General features: G+C 42.2%; 1 protein-coding gene across 1 annotated transcript in view; it reads right to left on the bottom strand.

Annotated features, from left to right (window-relative positions):
- Positions 1 to 19,873, bottom strand: part of SPATA6 (spermatogenesis associated 6) — a 113,375-nt gene that overhangs the window by 82,413 nt on the left and 11,089 nt on the right. Inside the window, exons 3-5 of the mRNA XM_044005276.1 lie at positions 18,685 to 18,733; positions 15,130 to 15,171; positions 13,373 to 13,497 (exon numbers count right to left, since the gene is read on the bottom strand). Of these exons, the coding sequence (XP_043861211.1) occupies positions 13,373 to 13,497; positions 15,130 to 15,171; positions 18,685 to 18,733 (216 nt within the window). The remainder of the gene's footprint in view (positions 1 to 13,372; positions 13,498 to 15,129; positions 15,172 to 18,684; positions 18,734 to 19,873) is intronic.

Raw genomic sequence — 19,873 nt, 5'->3', positions numbered from 1 at the left:
GCCTCGGACACCTGACACTCACTAGCTATGTGACCCTGGGCAAGTCACTTAACCCTCATTGCCCCACAAAAAAAAAAAAACCAAAACAAACAAAAACACACAAAACAAACAAAAAAAACCCACATGGCTAGTCAAGTCAGAGGAAGGGTCTAAACACAGGTCTGCCTCATTCCAAGTCCAACACTCTCTCCACTATGTGTGTGAGCATGTATGTATATGCGTGTGTACGTGTGTGTACTTGTGAATGTGCACATGAGATGAAGGGAAACAGGAGGAACAGAAGTCAGCCTACGAAATGACAATAACTACGAGAACAGCTAATATTTATTTATTTATTCATTCATTCATTTATGTTATCATTTGACAATTTATAAAATATTTTATGAACATTATCTCATTTGAACCCAGAATAAGTTGTGAAATAGATAATAGTAATGGCCACTAATATTTATGTAGAATTGTTTTTGGGGGTGGGGCAATGAGGGTTAAGAGACTTGCCCAGGGTCACACAGCTAGTAAGTGTCAAGTGTCTGAGGCCAGATTTGAATTCAGGTCCTCCTGAATGCAGGGCCGGTGCTTTATCCACTGCGCCACCTAACTGCCCCCTCTATGTAGAATTTTAAGATGGGCAAATCACCTTACAGATGTCATCTCATCTGATCCTCAAACATGTGACATGGGGGAAGGAACAGATATTTATTGCTGTTGTTCAGTTGTTTCAATTGTGTCCAATTCTTTCTCTAGCTCATTTTACAAATGAGGGAACTGAGGCAAAGTTAGGGGACTTGCCTAGGGTCACATAGTGTCTGAGGCTGGATTTGGACCCAGGCCTTCCTAGCTCCAGGCCCAGCATTCTATCCACGTGCACATAGCTGCCCCTGAATATTTTTCTGAGCACCCATAATGTGCGAGGCATTGTGCTAAGAATTTTTTTAATGTCATTAAAGGAAATGGAGGCAGGCAGATTCATTAAGCGACTTGCCCAGAGTCACACAGCTAGCATGTGTCTGAGGACAGATTTGAACTCAGGTCTTCCTTACTCCAGGCCCAGGGCTCTGTATTGTGCTACCTACTTGAGATAATAGATAATAGATAATAATAATCATGACATAATGTTTTAAAGCTTATAAAGTACTTTACATATATGACCTCAGTGGGATCTCCCAAACTCTGTTAGGCAATTATTAAAGATGTTATTATCACCAATTTTATTTTACTTTTTTTCAATTTAAGGTTTTTTTTTTTTTTTAGTGAGGCAATTGGGGTTAAGTGACTTGCCCAGGGTCACACAGCTAGTAAGTGTCAAGTGTCTGAGGCCGGATTTGAACCCAGGTACTCCTGACTCCAGGGCCGGTGCTCCATCCACTGCGCCACCTAGCCGCCCCTGTTTTTTTTTTTTTTTTAACTAAACAAAAATCTTTCTCTCTCTTCCAACTCTACCCCCTCACCCTGAAAAAAGAAAGAAAACCAAAACTCTTAACCCATGCACACACAAACAAAACAAATTCTCATACTGGCTGTGTTCAAAAACTATGTGTCTCAGTTTACAGCTCAGTCTATCACTTCTAATGTAGGCAGCATATTCATGATGAGTCCTCATTACCTTGATTGGCATTCTTAAGTTCTTCAATGTTATTTGCCTTTACATTATTGTTACTGTTCTCCTGGTTCTGCTCACTTCACTCAATTCAGTTCATACAAATCTTCCCAAGTTTCTGACACCATTCCCCTCATCATTTCTTTTTTTTTTTTTTTTTTTTTTGCAGGGCAATGGAGGTTAAGTGACTTGCCCAGGGTCACACAGCTAGTAAGTGTCAAGTGTCTGAGGCCAGATTTGAACTCAGGTCCTCCTGAATCCAGGGCCGGTGCTTTATCCACTGCGCCACCTAGCCGCCCCACCCCCATCATTTCTTACAATAGTGTTCTATCACATTCACATACCATAATTTGTTCAACTATTTTCCAATCAATGGGTGTTCCTTTAGTTTCCTATTCTTTACCATCAAAAAAACAGCTGCTATAAATATATTTGTATATGAGTTCTTTTCCTCTTTCCTTGATCTCTTTAGGGTACAATGTCAAAGGGTATATGCAGTTTATTCATTGTGGGGACATACTCCAATTTGCTTCCCACAATAGCTAGACTAGTTCATAGCTCCACCAATAGTACATTAATGGACCTATTTACCCACAACACCTCCAGCATTTGTCATTTTTTCCTTTTTGTCACTCTGCCAATCTGATAGGTGTGAGTGCAACCATAATTCATTTCTCTATGTTTGGAAGGATTTTTTAATATGGTCATTAACAACTTGTATTTCTTCCCCTGAGAATGGACTGTCCATATGCTTTGACTATTAATCAAATAGAGAATGATTCTTATTCTTATAAACTTAGAACAGTTTCACATATATTACATAGAATACATATTATGTGTATTCTATATAATATGCATCCTATATATACATACACATATACACATATACATATACACACACATACATGTGTGTGTGTGTGTGTGTGTGTGTGTGTGTGTGTGTGTGTGTGTGTGTGTGTTAGAAACGAGACCTTTATTAGAGAAACTTCCTGGAAAGATTCCCCCCAGTTACTTCTTTCTCTTTTATATTAGGTGCATTGGTTTTATTTGTGCAAAAACTTTTAAATTTTATATCATCAACAGTATCCATTTTATCTCCTAAAATTCTCTCTCCTTTGTCTAGTCATGAACTCTCCGTTATCCAAAGGTGTGAAAGACAATTTCTTCCTTGTTCTTCTAACTTCCTGATGACATCCATCACCGTTTTTGTCTACACCACGCATGCATTTGGAGCTTGTCTCAGGAGACACTGTGAAATACTGGTCTGTACCTAGTTTCTGCCAGACTGCTTTCCAGTTTTCCCAACAGCTTTTATCTTAGCTCAGTAAGTTACTATTACCTCAGTTGCTGGGGTCTTTGGGCTTATCCAACACAAGGCTAGTTTGCTTTGGTACATTGTCTATGAGATCTTATGAGATCTATTCCTTTGCTGGTACCAAGTTGTTAGAATGATTACTGGTTTGCAGTAGTAGGTCAAATATAGCACTGCTAGGCCCCTTTCCTGCCCAATTTTAAAATTATATATTTCTCTTGAGATTCCTGACCTTTTTTTCCTCCAGGTGAATTCAATTACTATTTTTCTCTATAAACTTTTTAAAGTTTTATTTGTACAGCACTGAATATGTAAATTAACATAGGCAATACTGGTATTTTTATTGTATTGACTAACCCTACCCGTGGTCAATTAATATTTTTCTAATTATTTAGGTCTGTCTTTATTTGTGTAAAAAGTTTTATATTTGCATTCATATAGTTACTGTATATGTCTTGGCAGGCACACCAACAAGTATTTTAGACATTCTTGCAGTTATTTTAAATGGAATAATTTGTCTCTTCCTGCTGTGTTTTGTTGACAATATTTTAAATATGGAAAATTTATATGGGCTTGTTTTATATATGGAAACTTTTGTAGAGGCAGCTGGTGACTCAATGTGCTGGTCTTAGAGGCAATGAGACCTGAGTTCTAAACCCAGCCTCTGATACTCACTAGCTTTGTGTGACCCTGTACAAGTCACTTCACCTCCATTTGCCTCAGTTTTCTCAACTTAAAAAAAAAAAAAGGGATCGGGGGTGGCTAGGTGGCTAGGTGGCACAGTGGATAAAGCACCGGCCCTGGATTCAGGAGTACCTGAATTCAAATCCGGCCTCAGACACTGGACACTTACTAGCTGTGTGGCTGTGTGACCCTGGGCAAGTCACTTAACCCCCACTGCCCCGCCAAAAAAAAAAAAAAAAAAAAAGGGATCCTGACAGCATCAACCTCAAAGGGTTGTTATAAGAATCAAATGATGTAATACTTGTAAAAAATGAATAGCACAGCCCCTGGCACATAGTAAGCACCATATAAATGCTTTTCCCTTTCCCTTCTCTTTGCTAAAGTTGCCGTTTCAATTAGTTTTTTAGTTAGGGCTCTAAGGTTCTCTATGAAAACCATCATGTCATCTGTAAAAAGTGATCATTTTGTTTTCCCTCTGATAAGGCTTTCTCCCTCCATTTCATTTTCCTTATTACTATAGCTAGCACTTCAAGCACTACATTAAATGACAATGGTGGTAACGAACATGCTTGTCTTATCACTGATCTTATTGGAAAGGCCTTTAGTTTTCCTTATTATATATAATGCTAGCACTTACTTTTTATTTATTTTTTTTGGTGAGGCAATTGGGGTTAAGTGACTTGCTCAGGGTCACACAGCTAGTAAGTGTTAAGTGTCTGAGACCGGATTTGAACTCAGGTCTTCCTGACTCCAGGGCCAGTGCTCTATCCTCTATGCCACCTAGCTGCCCCAGCACTTTCTTTTTAGCTGGATACTACTTAATAAGGAAAGATTCACTTACTCCAATGTTTTCTAGTTTTTTAAGAGAAATGGATATTGTATCTTATCAGAAGCTTTTTCTGTAACAATTGATAAAATAATATGCTTTTTGTTGTTTTGTTAATATAGTCTACTATATTGATAATTTTCCTAATATAGTATATAATATAGTATAAATCTAACTTGGTCAGAGTATTTCATCTTTGTAATATGTTTTTCTAGTCTCTTTCCTAATATCTTTATTTAAAATGTTTGCATTAATATTCATTTAGATATTAGCCTTTAAGTCATATTTTTCGGTTTTAAATCTCCATGGTTTTAGTATCATATTTGTATCATAGAAGAAAAGTGGTAGAACTCCTATTTCTTTTTTTAAAATCAAATTAGCTAAAGGGTTATCTATTTTATTGGTTTCTTTTTTAAAAATTTTATGTTTATTGACTTAATTTTTGCTATCAATTTTGTTAATCTCTTCTTTGACACTTAGAATTTATATTTTGGTGTTTAGGGGTTTTAAAAAATCTGTTGGTTGTCTGGGTTTTTTTAAGTTGCACAGCCAATTTCTTAACCTGTTTTGTATTTTATTGTTAAAAATGTTCTGAGACAAAAATTTTCCCTTAAGAACAGCTTTTCCAGGGCAGCTAGATGGCACAGTGGATTGAGTACCGGTCCTGGAGTCAGGAGGACCTTAGTTCAAATCCGGCCTCAGACACTTAAGACTTATTGGCTGTGTGACCCTGGGCAAGTCACTTAACCCCAATTGCCTCACACAAAAAAACCCCAAAAAAACCCAAAAAACCAAAGAACAGCTTTTCCCAAAAATATTATTATGCTGCCTTATTGTTGTTATTATCTTTAAAGGAATTATGTACGTTTATTTGATATGTTCTTTGACTCACACAGTCATTAAGTTTAAATTATTCAGTCTTCAATTAATTATGAATTATTTCTTCAGTAGCTCTTCATCGTATGTGTAGAATTATGGTCCATAAAAGATGTATTTAATGTTTCTGCATTTCTAGATTTGTTTGCAAGGTTTTAATGGTTAATTTCTGTAAGGATGTCATTCACAGCTAAGCAATATGTATTTTCTTTCCTATTCCCATGTCGTAATTGTCAAAGGTCTATCATATGTAACTTTTCTAAAATCCATTCATGCACTTAATGCTTTTCTTGTTTATATTTTGGTCAGCTCTAACTAGACATTAAAAGGATACATCCAGGTCTCTCGCTATTAAAGTATTACTGTTTATTTCTCCCTATAAATCATTTAACCTTTAAGTAGATAGATGTGATGATATTTAGTGCATAAATGTTTAGTACAGATATTAATTCACTGTCTCTGGTACCTTTCTTCATAATATAGTTCCCCTGTTTATCTTTTAATCAAATTTGTTTTTACCATTTCCTTATCTGAGATCATGATTACTAAATACAGATGCTAATGCTTTCCCCTTTCAGAACACCTTAATCTACTCTGTATATATCTTCTACATACTGTGTTATTTAAATAGTATCTCCCCTATTAGAACAGGCATTCCTTTTTAAAAAAATATTATAAACATTTTTATTTATAGTTTTGGGTTCCAATTTTTATCCCTTCTTCCCTTCCTCCCTGAGGTGGCAAGCAATCAGATATGGGTTATGCATGTATGATTATGTAAAACATTACCATATTAGTTATTTTGTACAAGAAGATTAAAAGAAAAAAATGAAAGTGAAAAATAGCCTGCTTCAATCTGTTCCATCAATATCAGGTCTTTCGTTGGAGGTGGATGGTATGTTTCATCAATAGTCCTTTGGAACTGTCTTGGATCACTGCATTGTTGAGAATAGTCAAGTCATTCACTTTTCTTCATCAAATAATATTGCTGTCTCTGTGCACAATGTTCTCTTGGTTCTGCTCACTTTACAATACATCAGTTCATACAAGTCTTTCCAGTCCTTTCTGAAGTCATCCTGCTTGTCATTTCTTATAGCCCAATAATATTCCATCAGCATCATATACCACAGCTTGTTTAGCCACCACCCAATTGATGGGCATTCCTTTGATTTCCAATTCTTAGTTACCACAAAAAGAGCTGCTAGAAATATTTTTGTACAAATTGGTCTTCTGTTTTGGGGGGGTGTGTTTGGGATGTCAATTTAGCAGTGGTACTGCTGGATACCCTTTGGGCATAGTTCCAAATTGCTCTCCAGAATAGTTGGATCTTTTAGAACAGGGATCCCTAACCTGGAGTCCAGCAACTTGTTTGCTTTTGTAAAAATATTTTGATCATTTTATTTCAATACAATTGTTTTTCTCTGTACTCCTATGTACTTTATTAATTTTAAAATATAATTTATTCTGAGAAAGAAACAACAGGCTTCGTCAAATTGCTAAAGGGTTCCATGAGGCACAAAATGCTTTAGCATATTAAATGCATACATTTATACATAAAGACACAAAAGAAAGTATGCATAAAGTATATTAGTATATATGTGTGTGTATATATATATATATATATACATATACATATACACTTAGTAATATAGAAAAAGCAGGGACTTTTTGTTTACTTTATGGCTTTGTTTTGTTTTACATTGGACTTTTCTGTGTATTCGGAGAACTTGCCATGGTGATTAGTTTATAGTAACTGCTTAATAAATGCTTGTGGATTGCTATCGTTGGCCTTTTAATTTCTTCTGAAGCACAACGGATTTTGCTCCAACCTCTTCTTTAACTGCATGGATCTTTATGTTTCAAGTGTATTCCTTTTGAATAATCCCATTCCCATTCCAATTCTCAGGTCCTGCTTCTTCATTCCACCACAGGGTCAGAGCCTTTATCTTTAGAGGTAGCTAGTGGTACAATGGACAAAGCGCTGGGCCTGGAGTCAGAAAGACCTGAGTTCAAATCTGGCCTTTAACACTTACTACCTGGGTGACTCTAGGCAAATTGCTTAGCCTTTGTTTGTCTCAGTTTCCTCAACTAGAAAATGAGAAGAATAATAGCCCCTACCTGGAAGACTTGTAAGGATCAAATGAGATGTTTGCAAAAAGCAATGAGCACTGGGGCAGCTAGATGGCGCAGTGGATAGAGCACCGGCCCTGGAATCAGGAGTACCTAAGTTCAAATCCGGCCTCAGACACTTGACACTTACTAGCTGTGTGACCCTGGGCAAGTCACTTAACCCCAATTGCCTCACTAAAAGAAAAAAAAAAAAAAGCAATGAGCACAGTTCCTGGAACATGGTAGATACTGTATAAATGCTTATTCCCCCTAACTCCCACCTTCATCTCTCTATCACCCACAAATCTTCTCCTTCCATGATGAAGGCTGAAATTCTTCTATTTGACCCTAACCCCTGTAATAAAATTAACAAGAGCATGTCCCCACCTCCAACCTCCAGCAATAGTGGCCTTAGGCCCACCCCTCCCAATCCCCAATACGGGGTAGCTTGTCCTAAAAGATGACAAAGCCATCCCTAGGTTCTGATTGGCCCCTACCTCCCTTGGTTCAGCTTCTTGATCACCTAACAGCATGAAATGTCCCCCCCACATGAAGTCCAGGCCTCTCAGTCCTGGAGACCACCAAGTCACCATACCCTGTCCTGCTGATCAGGTGCATTTCCATAAGGAGGTAAGAAAGGCTTTGTCTACCATATCTGGCTAACTACTGCTGCTTCCTTGCTGTTACCTTTTCTCTGTGGTGGCTAAATAAACCCTTTTTGTTCATTGAACCTATAAGGGCCTCATCTTGTCCCAACACCGGAACTGAACTAAAGGGTAGTGGTGTCGGGCACATCCCTAACAACCCATTGCTTCATCTTGTCCTGGGACTAAGTTTTCCTAACCCTATTCTTCATTCTTACTGACTGCAAATCCCTATACCGCCCCCCAGCCCAAGTTCTCTTCCAAACTATGACTGTTAGGGTTCTCTTTCCTCCCTTCCGGTTCTTGGTCCTGTAGTTAACAAGTTCAACAATACAGCGTCCTCTACTCTGGAATTCCCTGTGCCTTCATCCCCTCGCCTCATCCTGGCTCATGCCTGGCCAGCCCACCAGCCCACCATTTGCCTCCTCTGTTCCCACTCACACACTGCTGAATGGTGCTGGAAGATGTCGCATGCTGACTGGGTCCACTACAAATGTCTACGATCTCAGTACAACAAGGCACTCCCTTTCATCCTACCTAAGTGACTCTTGATCACGCCTCCCAAAACAACCATCTGGAGTCTTCTCTTCTTTCCTCAAGCCTCAAGCAGTATCCCTCCCAACACTCCAGTAGCTTATAGGAGCTTGAGGACCTGGCTGCACACTTAACAGAGAGAAGAAGTGCTCTTTGTCACCACCTCTCACTTCATAATATTCTAACATCTTGAAATCCCTTGACTTCATCCCTATCGTCTCTGAGCCTTGATTCCTATCTCTGATGAAGAGATGGCCATTCTCCTCACTAAGGTCCTGGAGCACATTCCCTCCCATCTCCTCTGACAGTGGCCCCCAAACCATCCTCACTCTTTCTCTAATCTTTGCTCTCTCTCTCAACTTCACTGGCTCCTTCCCTGCTAACTCCAAACTTCTCCAGTCTCCCCACCCACAGGTCTAAAAACATTCTCATTTCACCCTGAAACCCTCGTCCTCTCTCTCCCCCTCCTTTCTCAAACTCTTAGAAAAATGTGTCTATACTCAACTGCTTTCCCTTTACTCACTTTACTCACATACTCACTTTGCATTCTGGCTTCCATCAACATCACTCTAGTGGACCTGCTCTGTTCAAAGTTACTAATCATCTTTTCAATGGCCCTTTCTCAGTCCTTATGCTTCTTGACCTCTCTGCAGCCGTGACCCTCTTCTCATGGACAATCTCTCCTCTCTGGCTTTTCATCACAGGCCTCTCTTCCTTGTCCTTCTCCTACATGTCTGACAATGCTCGGTCTCCTTTTCTATCTGCCCCTAATGCTAGGGGTACCTTGCAGCAGGGAACGTCCAATCGAGGTCACACAACATAAACTTGTCACAGACCCGGTCCGCACGTCTTCATAGCTTTCTCTGTCCAAATTACCTTGGACTCACTTTGGATATATTTTAAATCTACTTATGTGGGTACATGTTCTTCTCCAGGACAGACTATAAGCAGCCCTTGATGGCAGAGATTGTTTTGTTTTTTCTTGACAAAGGGTTTGTTAAATATACAAGAGGCAGATGACTGAGGAATGAGAAAGACAGCAAAAAGAAGAAGAAACTAAGGGACAGGCCTTCTGCTTGGTGTGGCCAAAAGGAGTTCTACCTGCCGAGTCTGAGTTTGCTTGGTTTCCTTTCCAAAGGGAACGACCTTAAACCACAAAAAATAGAACCACATCTCTTGGGAAGAAGGAGAAATCAATCAATTAACAAGTATTGATGAAACACCTACTATGTGCCAGTCACTGTATTGGGCATGGAAAATACAAATCCTTGGCTCACAAGGATCTTAGTAAATTCTAATGGAGGAAACAACAAAGACATTTACGTATACAATGAGCAAAAATGTAACATTAATAACTACAAAGAGATGCTAAATAATTCAAGACAAGGCAGTTAAAGAGAGAGTGAGCACACTAGGAAACCCTTCCTGCAGATAATGGGGGAAGGGACAAATCTGAGGCAGAGGGGAGGAAGAGAGGCCAGCATTCCAGAGACAAAGAAGGAATCATCGCTAGCTCCACTCAATGAGCTCAAGGCACCAGACAGTAGAATGACAGCCTCGTGGATATGCTGGCTAGGAAATATGCTCGAGTGACAAGGAGATGGCACTGGGGTCTAGAGGGAGGGAGGGGATGATCCCACTGTCCTTGCCCTAATCAGACTACAGCTGGACCACAGCATGCACGGTTTTGCCTCAAAAAGGACAATGGGGGACAGCTAGGTGGTGCAGTGGATAGAGCACCGGCCCTGGATTCAGGAGGACCTGAGTTCAAATCCGGCCTCAGACACTTGACACTTACTAGCTGTGTGACCCTGGGCAAGTCACTTAACCCTCATTGCCCCATAATCAATCAATCAATCAATAAGTGAATAAATAAATAAATAAAAAGGACAATGGCCCTGGAATCCATGTCATATAATCCATGTTTATCCTAGGAAAAGAAAAGGCTCGGGGAGGTTGTGGAAGCTACCTTCAAGCATGTGGGGGGCTGCTCTGTGGGTGAGAGACTAGCCTTGCTCAGCTTGGCCCCAGAGGACACGACCAGAAACAGTGAGGGGAAGCTGCAAAGAACCAAAGTTAGGCCTGGCCTCGGGAAAATTTCCTAACAATTGGAGCTGCCCAAAGATAAATCTGAAACTGTCCCCTAAACACTAACAGAGCTTGCAGTCTACTAGGGCCAACAACATGTGATCTTGGACTATGTGTGTGTACATAGACAGACAGATAAAAAGACAAAATAAATTAAAAGGTAAGTTGGCGGGGGGGGGGGGCGGGGGGCAGCTAGGTGGTGCAGTGGATAAAGCACCGGCCCTGGATTCAGGAGGACCTGAGTTCAAATCTGGCCTCAGACACTTGACACTTACTAGCTGTGTGACCCTGGGCAAGTCACTTAACCCCCATTGCCCCACAAAAAAAAAAAAAAAAAGGTAATTTGGAAGAGAGGTGGGTAGGGGGCACAAGCATATGTCAGGAACAGGAAAAGTCTCATGTAGAAGGTAGAAAGTCAATTGAATTTTGAAGGAAGCCAGAGAAACTAAGAAGCAGACATGAGGAGAAATTTCAGACATGAGGAATGGACCTTGCAAAGGCACAGAGATGGTGCCAGAATATGAAGACCAGCAAAGAAGGAAGGTTCATTTGAAACACGGAGTATGTGAGGGGGCCGGTGTCGACTAGGCCAGGAAGGTAAGGTGGGACCACTCCCAAAAGGTCTCCAAATGCCAAGTGTGGGGCAGTGTATTTGATCCAAAGGAAATAGGAGCTACAGGCATTCACGGAGGAGGGGAAGAACAGAGTCACATCAGTGCTTTAGGAAAATCTCCAAAACCAAGTTGAATCTTTCTTCCACATAACGGCCCTTCAGTCATTTGGAGGAGGTCCTCACCCGCCCCTCAGGCTCCGGCTAATCTGAAGGCCCCTGGTTCCTTCACATACTCATCACAGAGGCGTTATCTAACTTTATGTGAGAATGAACCCCAAGTCTAGCTCGGTTTTCTGCTACAGCAAAGTAAGGGATGGACAGTCTGGGGATGTGTTTCCCTTAACAAGGTGACTCTTTTCAGTGGCAGAGCTGGGACTAAATAGCACCTCCACCATTAGTCTTTCTCTTATTTGTTTACAAAATGTCTCTCCAGTGAAATGGGAGGGCCCGGAGGGGCTGCTTTCCCCTTTCTTTGTGTCCCTGGCACTTAGCCTGTCACGCGGCAGGCTTGTTGATGGGCTGACAATACACTTCATTTGGATGCTCCACAGACTTTAGGAATGATCTTTCTCTGGCTCAGACACAGCCACCTTAGTCTTCCACTCCGCAATCTTGGAAGGCTCCAAATCAGCTTCCAAGTCAAGGCCGTAGTCCTCTGCTCCCATAATCTAGAGACACCCAACCCTTCCACCTAGACTTCATACATGCCCTCCACGTTCAATGCTCCAGTCACATACTGGCTATCTGTCTGCCCTAAAACATGCCATGGCATTTCCCACTTCCAAGCCATTCCTTACATTGTCTTTCCTATACCCTCCCCCCCTCAACTGAATTCTTGCCCATTCATTAGTTTAACCCAGACTTTCTCTGCTGAGGCCTTCCCTGATGTCAGCACATCTCTCCAACCCAAAGCTCCCGTAGACCTTCGTCTGACCCTCTCTAATGCCCTTCCCATCGATGCCTGGTGGTGTCGTATTCCCAGACAAGCCTGTGTGCTCCATAAGGACAGGGCCCATGGCTTAGCTCAACCCTTCAACCCAACCCTGCCAAGCAGGGCATGAACCAGGCACTTGATAAATGCTGGTGGAATTGGACTGTAAGCGGGGGAATACAGCAAAATGGACAGAGTTGCCCCAGCATTCGAGAAGGCCTGGCTGGGGCAGCTAGGTGGTGTAGTGGATAAAGCACAGGCCCTGGATTCAGGAGAACCTGAGTTCAAAACCGGCCTCAGACACTTGACACTTACTAGCTGTGTGACCCTGGGCAAGTCACTTAACCCTCATTGCCCAGTAAAAAAAAAAAAAAAAAAAAAAAGGAAGGCCTGGCTTCTGACCCATGCTGACTGTGTGCCTCTGGCCAGGCTGCTTGACCTCCCAGCGTCCCAAGCACTCTTGGAGACAAAGAGGTGCTCCTCTGCCACTTTGGCAGAGGAGCATTATTCACCACAAGTCTCCAATTCTGATAAAATCTCAGACCCAAACCATGACCAAACCAAATACCGCATGGAGAGAGCACGGCAGAGTGGCGAGCACTGTTCTGTCAGTGAGGCCTTACGCCCACAGAGTAATTACTCTCTAGGATGACATCGAGAAAATACGTGAGGTAAGAAGCTCAGGTGTCAAGAGCAAGAGACCACAAAGAGATGGTGCTCCCTGGGTAGCCGAGTGCTCCCAGGGCCCTCCACCCGCACTCTGAGTGGAGCCTTTAGAGAGGCCCAAAAGAAAGACCAAGGATAAACAGCATACCAAAGCTGAAAGTGAAGGAGATGAATACTGGGGGCAACAAACATCCCTTCATCACACATCCATCCATGGGGGAGGGGAAGAGTGAAGAGAGCACTGCGGAGTGTTTCCGCTCCTCTCCACAGAGCCTGAGCGGCACACGCCCACGGCTGAGAGCAGGCATGTTAAGGTGGAGATCATTTCTTACAGACACAGTCTATGCCCTCCGAGGTGAGCCTTAGAGAGGACTCACCATTCCTGATATGGACTGACCAGTCAAGAGCAAGCACTTAAGGAAGGTCTGGCTCCGGGCCGCCGGGATCCCCACTCCCGTACCACAGCTGGGGCCTCACATGTTTGCCACTTACCCTGATGCCAGAAATTCTTTGCATCATCACTTGGCGGTTTGAATCATGGTGTCCAGACATCTGCTTTGGACCCGGGAACATGAAGTCTCTTGTGTTCTCCTCATATGTAGAGAGCGTTTCACCCACTACAAGGAACAGATTTTAGGACTGAAGACGGATTAAGACACCAATACCCACCCGTGCATCCAGAAACTCCGGCATCTTTTACAGATCGTCCTGCCAGATCCCATTGTGCTTGGCCAACTGAAGATCCCAGCCCCAGGCTGCATCTGAATTTTAATACTTCTTAAGGAGAAAAGCCCAGAATAGGGATATGGATCATTTTTTACTTGAAAAGTAAATGTGGCAGGGAAGGCAGGAGCCACCCAACAACTGCTTCCCTCCGTCTCAGTTTTGCTGAAATGTCGGTGTGATTCTAACCCCTTCTCCTCAGGTTCTCCCCTCCAGCCCTCCCCTAGCCTCCTCATGACACAGAAACAGCCCTGGGTGACTAGCAGAACAGAAGGGCCTCTGGGCCAGACCTGGGGAATAACCATGATCCTGCTACGGGGGACAGGCCATAAAAAGGTCTGAGGGATTCCTCACCAAAGGTCTGCTCATGAGGTAATCCATATTTTTCAGCCATAGCAATGCAATTACCTACTAAGATGTGAAGGGGATGGCAACCTATGTTAGTTCAGAGAAAACCAATGCCAATGAATCAGAATATTAGACTATTAATTATCAACAAGTGTGACCTACTTTCTTATCTCTAAAGTGGAGATATTCTCACACATTCAAGAAGTTATGTGGGGTCACAAAAGAATTTTTTTCAAAAACTACAACTTCGGTTTTACATGACATGTAGACACCTACAAAAACATCAACAAAACCCCCAGAAGGTTATGGTGGTGCCCGCCCGTAATGCTTGCTACAGGGCAAGGCCAGCTGAGTTTGGGAATTCTAAGCTGAAGGAGAGATAAAGCACACTGGGGGTCAGCACGACGTACAGTGCTCAGATGGTAAGAGCCCAGGAATGGAGAGCCACTAGGCTGCCTAAGGAGGGGTGAACCAGACAGCTCAGAACAACGGAGCAGAAGAAAGCATCTGTAGCAGTCGGCCTCGGGATTAGAGCCATGAGAAGATGCTGCACTTCCAGCCTTGGTGAGATGGGAGGATCTAGTCTTAAACAAAGACTACCCACCCCGCTCCCACCAATGAGTTGTTCTTCAATAAAGCATGAAGCATGTTTCCTGTTCTCTCCACGTAAACATCCAGATGATACAGAAACAGAAACAGACATTTGGGAGTTTTCATGGATCCTAAAATACAGTTAATGTATTAATTGTGATTAATTAACTGTGAATACACTTAATGCCCAAGTTTTCAAGTCATCCTTCCTTTTAAAAAGGGGGGAGGCATCAGCTATAGGGAGGAAATATACTGCCAAGGCCGCGTGGTGAACAGGAGTCTGCATTTTTAGCAACATCACAAAAGCTGGAGCTTGAATTGTGGCGGCTATAACAGTCTTGGATGAAGTCAGTTTACGTCACATTTGAAATAGTCTCTGTTCATCAAAGTTTGGACAATGCGATCCCGATCACCTTGGCCAGACATCTTCTGGATCTTTTCAGCACTAAACAAAACTGTCCTTAAGGAAGTAAGAGGCTAAGGATGGGGGTGGGACTGAGCTGGGGGAGATGGAGAAGCTCACTCCCCTGGGAACTGGCTCCCCACATATAGCCCATATTGTCTTAGGAACAGAATCCGTTTCATACCTGGGAGAACAAGCTGTATCAACTCAAATACTGCTGTGTCATCTGCAAAGAAAGAAAACAGATTTTTCATGAGTAAACCAAGCCAGGTCAGCCCTAAGCCATTCTTTCAGCACATCAGAACAATCACCAGGCAGAAAGGCAAAGGCACATTTCCATGACCTCAGCAGGTCCCTGGACAACCTGCCCATCCTTGCGTACAATCCTTGAAATATCTAAGACATTCAGAGAAAGGTGCAAAGATTTGTATGAATAATTCAGAGAGAAGTGAGTAGAACCATGAGGGAAATGTGCATAGAGACTACAGCAATGTAAGAGATCATTGAAGGAAGCTGGACCCCGAGTATGGGATGACTAAGGAAGTTCCCAGGAAAGAAAAGGAGCAGAGAAACATCTCATCCCTCCCACTGGACAGGGCGGGAACTCCCAGGACAGAGTCTCATACTAATGGGCATCTTTGCTTAACTGCTTTTCTTTGTCAAAAGGGAGAGTTGGTAGATATTAAGACCAGAGTAATAACAAATTTAAAAAGGGGCAAGGTTGCATCTGATTGGGGAAGTTAGGAAGATTTGAGGGACCCCATAGGCCCCATGAAGGACCCAGAGTCAGGAAGCACAGAGCACATAAAAGAAAGAAAAACAGTCTATTTTCACCAAATTACAAAGGGTTTCTAAAGGGGCACAGTGAGAAACAAACCTGGCAAGAGACCATCTCCCTCAGATTGGGTGGTTCCTCCCAGAACCTCCATTTTAAGGAGAAGGCTCAAGCCAGTGACGTCTCCATCCCTCTCCAAACTGTTTGCACTGCTAACTCATCAACACAAAAGTTATAAAAGCATCTGGTTCCAAAGCATCTACAAGCAAAATCTCAAAGAGAAACACAAGTTGAACACAAGGTTCAACTAGAATTCCTAGAAGAAATGAAGCAAGAATTTTTAAAAGACTTTAAAATGGTTTTATAAATAAAAATATAAATGAAATGAGAGCCATGGAAGACAGAACTGAAAAGGGAATTAACAGCTTAGCACAAGAGGTAAAAAACATTGCCCAAGCAACCAACTCCCTGAAAATCAGAATGGAACAAATGGGAACTAAACACTCCATAAAACAACAGGAAATATTAAAACAAAGTCAAAAGATTAAAAAATAGAAGCAATTGCAAAATATCGCATAGCAAAAACAACTAAACTGGAAAAAAGATCAAGGATAATTTAAGACTCATTGGACCACCTGAACGCCAGGACCAAAAAGAGCCTAAACATCCTATCTCAAGAACGGTAACAGAAAACTGCCCAAATCCCAAAGCAGCCAACGGCAAAGTGGAAACAGAAAGAATCAGCAGTCAGCCCCTAAAACAAACTCCAAAATGAAAACTCCCAGAAACACGGCAGACAAAGTCCAGGGTTTCCAAATCTGCACGCGGTCAAAAAGAAAGAATTCCAACAGGAACCACAGTCAGGATCACGCATGATTTAGCAGCCGCCGCCATACTGTGAAGAAACAGAGAGCTTGGAGTATGGCATTGCAAATAGCAAAGGATATAGGCTTACAGCCAGGGATAATTTACCCAAGAACACTACGTATAATGCCATAGGAGGAAAAAAAAAAAAGGATCTTTAATGAAATCAAACACTTTTAAGCATTCCTGATGAAAAGACCTGAGCTGAGTAGAAACTGTGAAAGACAAAACACAAGGGTCAAACAAAATAAACAGGTAAATATGAGTGAGCAATTATAAGAGACTAAAGAACAATGATGCCTTTATATTCAGTATCCCCTCAGAACTCTGATATCAGGGTTTATAGAAGGAGCCAAATATGACAGAGGGCCTCAGATAATTGTAAGAGGAAAAAAGGAAAGGGAGGAGGGAAAGGGCACAATAAGGGGTGAGAAAGGGAAAGTCAGGTTAAAGAAAATTTTCTCACATAATTGAAGTAAATGAGTACAAAAAAGGAATACAAAAAAGAAGGAAGGGGTAGGGAGAATGGGGGAACACTTGAACCACACTCTCATCTGAACTGGTCAAAAGAAGGAAGAATACACACACATACACACACACACACACACACACACAGAATTGGGTACAGAAATGCATTTTACTCAACAGGAAAATAGGAAGGAAAGGGGAAAAGAAAGAGTTAAGAAGGATAGATTAAGGAAGGGATTAACCCTAATCAAAACAGTCTCTAAGGACTGATACAATTATTTACAGCAGCTCTTTTTCCAGTGTCAAAGAATTGGAAAGTGAGGAGAAGACCATCAAATGGGGGATGGCTGAACAAGTTATAGTACATAGATGGGACAGAATACTACTACGTTGTAAGAAATGATAAAGGAAAGAGTTTCAGACAAACTTAAGAAGACTTGTATAAAGTGATGCAGAGGGAAGTGAACATACCTAGAACAATTTATACCAAAAGAAAAATGTTGTAAAGGCAAACAACTTTGAGAGACTTGAGAACGTTAATCAACACAGTGACTAACCCAAATCACAGAGGACTCGTGATGAAACATGCTCCTTACCTCCTGATGGAGAGGTAAAGGACTCAGGGGACAGAGGGACACCTTATTTCTTTGGATATAGCTGAGGCAGAAATTTGTTTTGCTTGGCTATATATGTTTGTGTAGGAGCTTCGTTTTTCTTTCTTTCTTGATTGGGGGTGGAGGGACAAAGGAGGAAGAGAAGGCATATTTTTGTTGATTAAAAAATTTTAATTTTAAAAATCCATCTGGATGAAAAGGGCAAGGTTCCCAAGGAGAGAATGAAAAAAAATGAGAAGGAAGGGAGCCTAGAAGTACCAGATCTCAAATGACATTACAAAATAATGATCATCAAAACAATTTGGTTCTGGATGAAATATATAAAAGTCAATCAGTAAGAGAGATTAGCTAACACAGCATACAGAAGAAAAACAGACATGGTAAAATAGCATCCAATAAACCTAATGACCCCCAATTACTGGGGTGAGGACCCAATTATTGGAAAAAAACTATTTGGAAATGCCGTGGAGCCCTGGATCTGGGCAAAATCAGGACAAAACCAGCCTATCAAAGCCCAAGGTGGCTCTTGGAGCAGAATCCAATTTTCCAGTGGGGAAGAGGTGGCCATCAAGGAAGACCACACAGTGTGGAGATGGCTGAGAGCTGAGTTCAAGTCCCAGCTCTGACCTCCTTGGAAGCTGCAGACTAGACAGTCCATCTCATCCTCCTTAATCTCTGTTTCTTCATCCATAAAATAGTATTATTTGTACTACCTACATCCTGGGGGGAGGGGGAAACCTGTCTTTGAAAACTGCACTTTTGAAGGATTAAATTGTAACAATAAGCAGCAAGGCAGAGAAGTAGCAGGCCTAGCTTCTGTTCCAGGCGCTAGGCCTGTGGGCTAGATCAGAAACTTCCTCCCTGTCTGTGAGGCTCAGCTCCCTCCCCTGTCCAGCACTGACAGCGCCATGTGTTGTGAGGATGGCACTCAAAGATCAGCCCCCAAACCCTTATAGAAAAATGAGGAATCCGCACACAGTTAAAAACAGGGAATTAAAAAAATTAAAATGAAACTTACATTCAAGTTGTGCTACAACATCTCCTGGATCTATGGCTTCAGGGAACACCTGGTGAGAATAGAGGCAGAGAGAAGACTCCCATCAGCCCGCAGCAAGTGCTGGCTAAGCAGCTCTGTGAGCTAGCCCTGTGCTGCACTGGGGACACAAAGACAATGAGTTCAACAACTTCTACTCGAACAAGGAACATCATGAGGATGTGATTTTCTTTTCCTTCATCCTCACAAAGTCCTTCCTGTTCCATCTAGAGAAACCCTGGTCTCTCGTCTGCAGCGTCACTTCGTCTCCTCTTCCCATGGTTGTTGTCAAAGGGGTTTGTTTTATGGAAATATCAGCTGCCCTGGGGAGTAGGGGAGTAGACGGAAAGAGTGAGCAGAAATACAGATGCTAATACTGAGCTTCAAGAAATGCTGTCTGGCAATTAGGGGCAAGCCGGGTAAACAGACCAGAGAGAACGAGAACTAGCTCTAAGGATCCACAAGTCAACAATGCCTTCTTATGTGGTATCCATCACTGCTCCTTGCCTTCCTGTAGTATATTATTTACGTTTCAAGGTGCAGTTGTCTTTTTTAATCAAAGATAAATGATAGCTAAGGGGAATCATTCCTAATTCAGTGGCTGACAGCAAAGAGTTGTTTCTACGCTGCTCAGTCTTGGCTCCACAGTTTAGGAAAACCAGAGTCCAGAGTACCAGGATCCGGAGCTGGGCTCTAACAGCCCCAAAGAAGAAAAGCAAGAAAACCATCAGCCCGAGGTGGGGCACCCACAGATGTAACTAACAACACCTTGTTGGATGATTTTTAAAAATCATTCATTTCGGGGCAGCTAGGTGGCGCAGTGGATGGAGCACCAGCCCTGGATTCAGAAGGACCTGAGTTCAAATCTGACCTCAGACCCTTGACACTTACTGGCTGTGTGACCTTGGGCAAGTCACTTAACCCCAATTGCCTCACCAAAAAAAAAAAAAAATCATTCCAGGGGCAGAAAATTCGACTTTCAGTGGCACGTCGGAATCGGGTCTGGACTAAGTCAAGTCACAAGTGTGACACCAAAGTGGCGTTTCTGAAGAGTAAAATGAGACTTGTGCTTTTCCTGGCAAATGACGAGGCTCTTTTCACACGTTTCCTCGTGCAGTCAAATACCGGTCCTCCCCTAAGCCTGGAAACTCAGGGAGTAGTCATTCACATGCGC

The sequence above is a fragment of the Dromiciops gliroides genome, chromosome 4 (genome assembly GCF_019393635.1).
Source record: "Dromiciops gliroides isolate mDroGli1 chromosome 4, mDroGli1.pri, whole genome shotgun sequence".
Taxonomy (NCBI): Eukaryota; Metazoa; Chordata; class Mammalia; order Microbiotheria; family Microbiotheriidae; genus Dromiciops; species Dromiciops gliroides.
The sequence above is the reverse complement of the archived record's forward strand: the minus strand, read 5'-3'. Positions and strand labels throughout refer to the sequence as shown.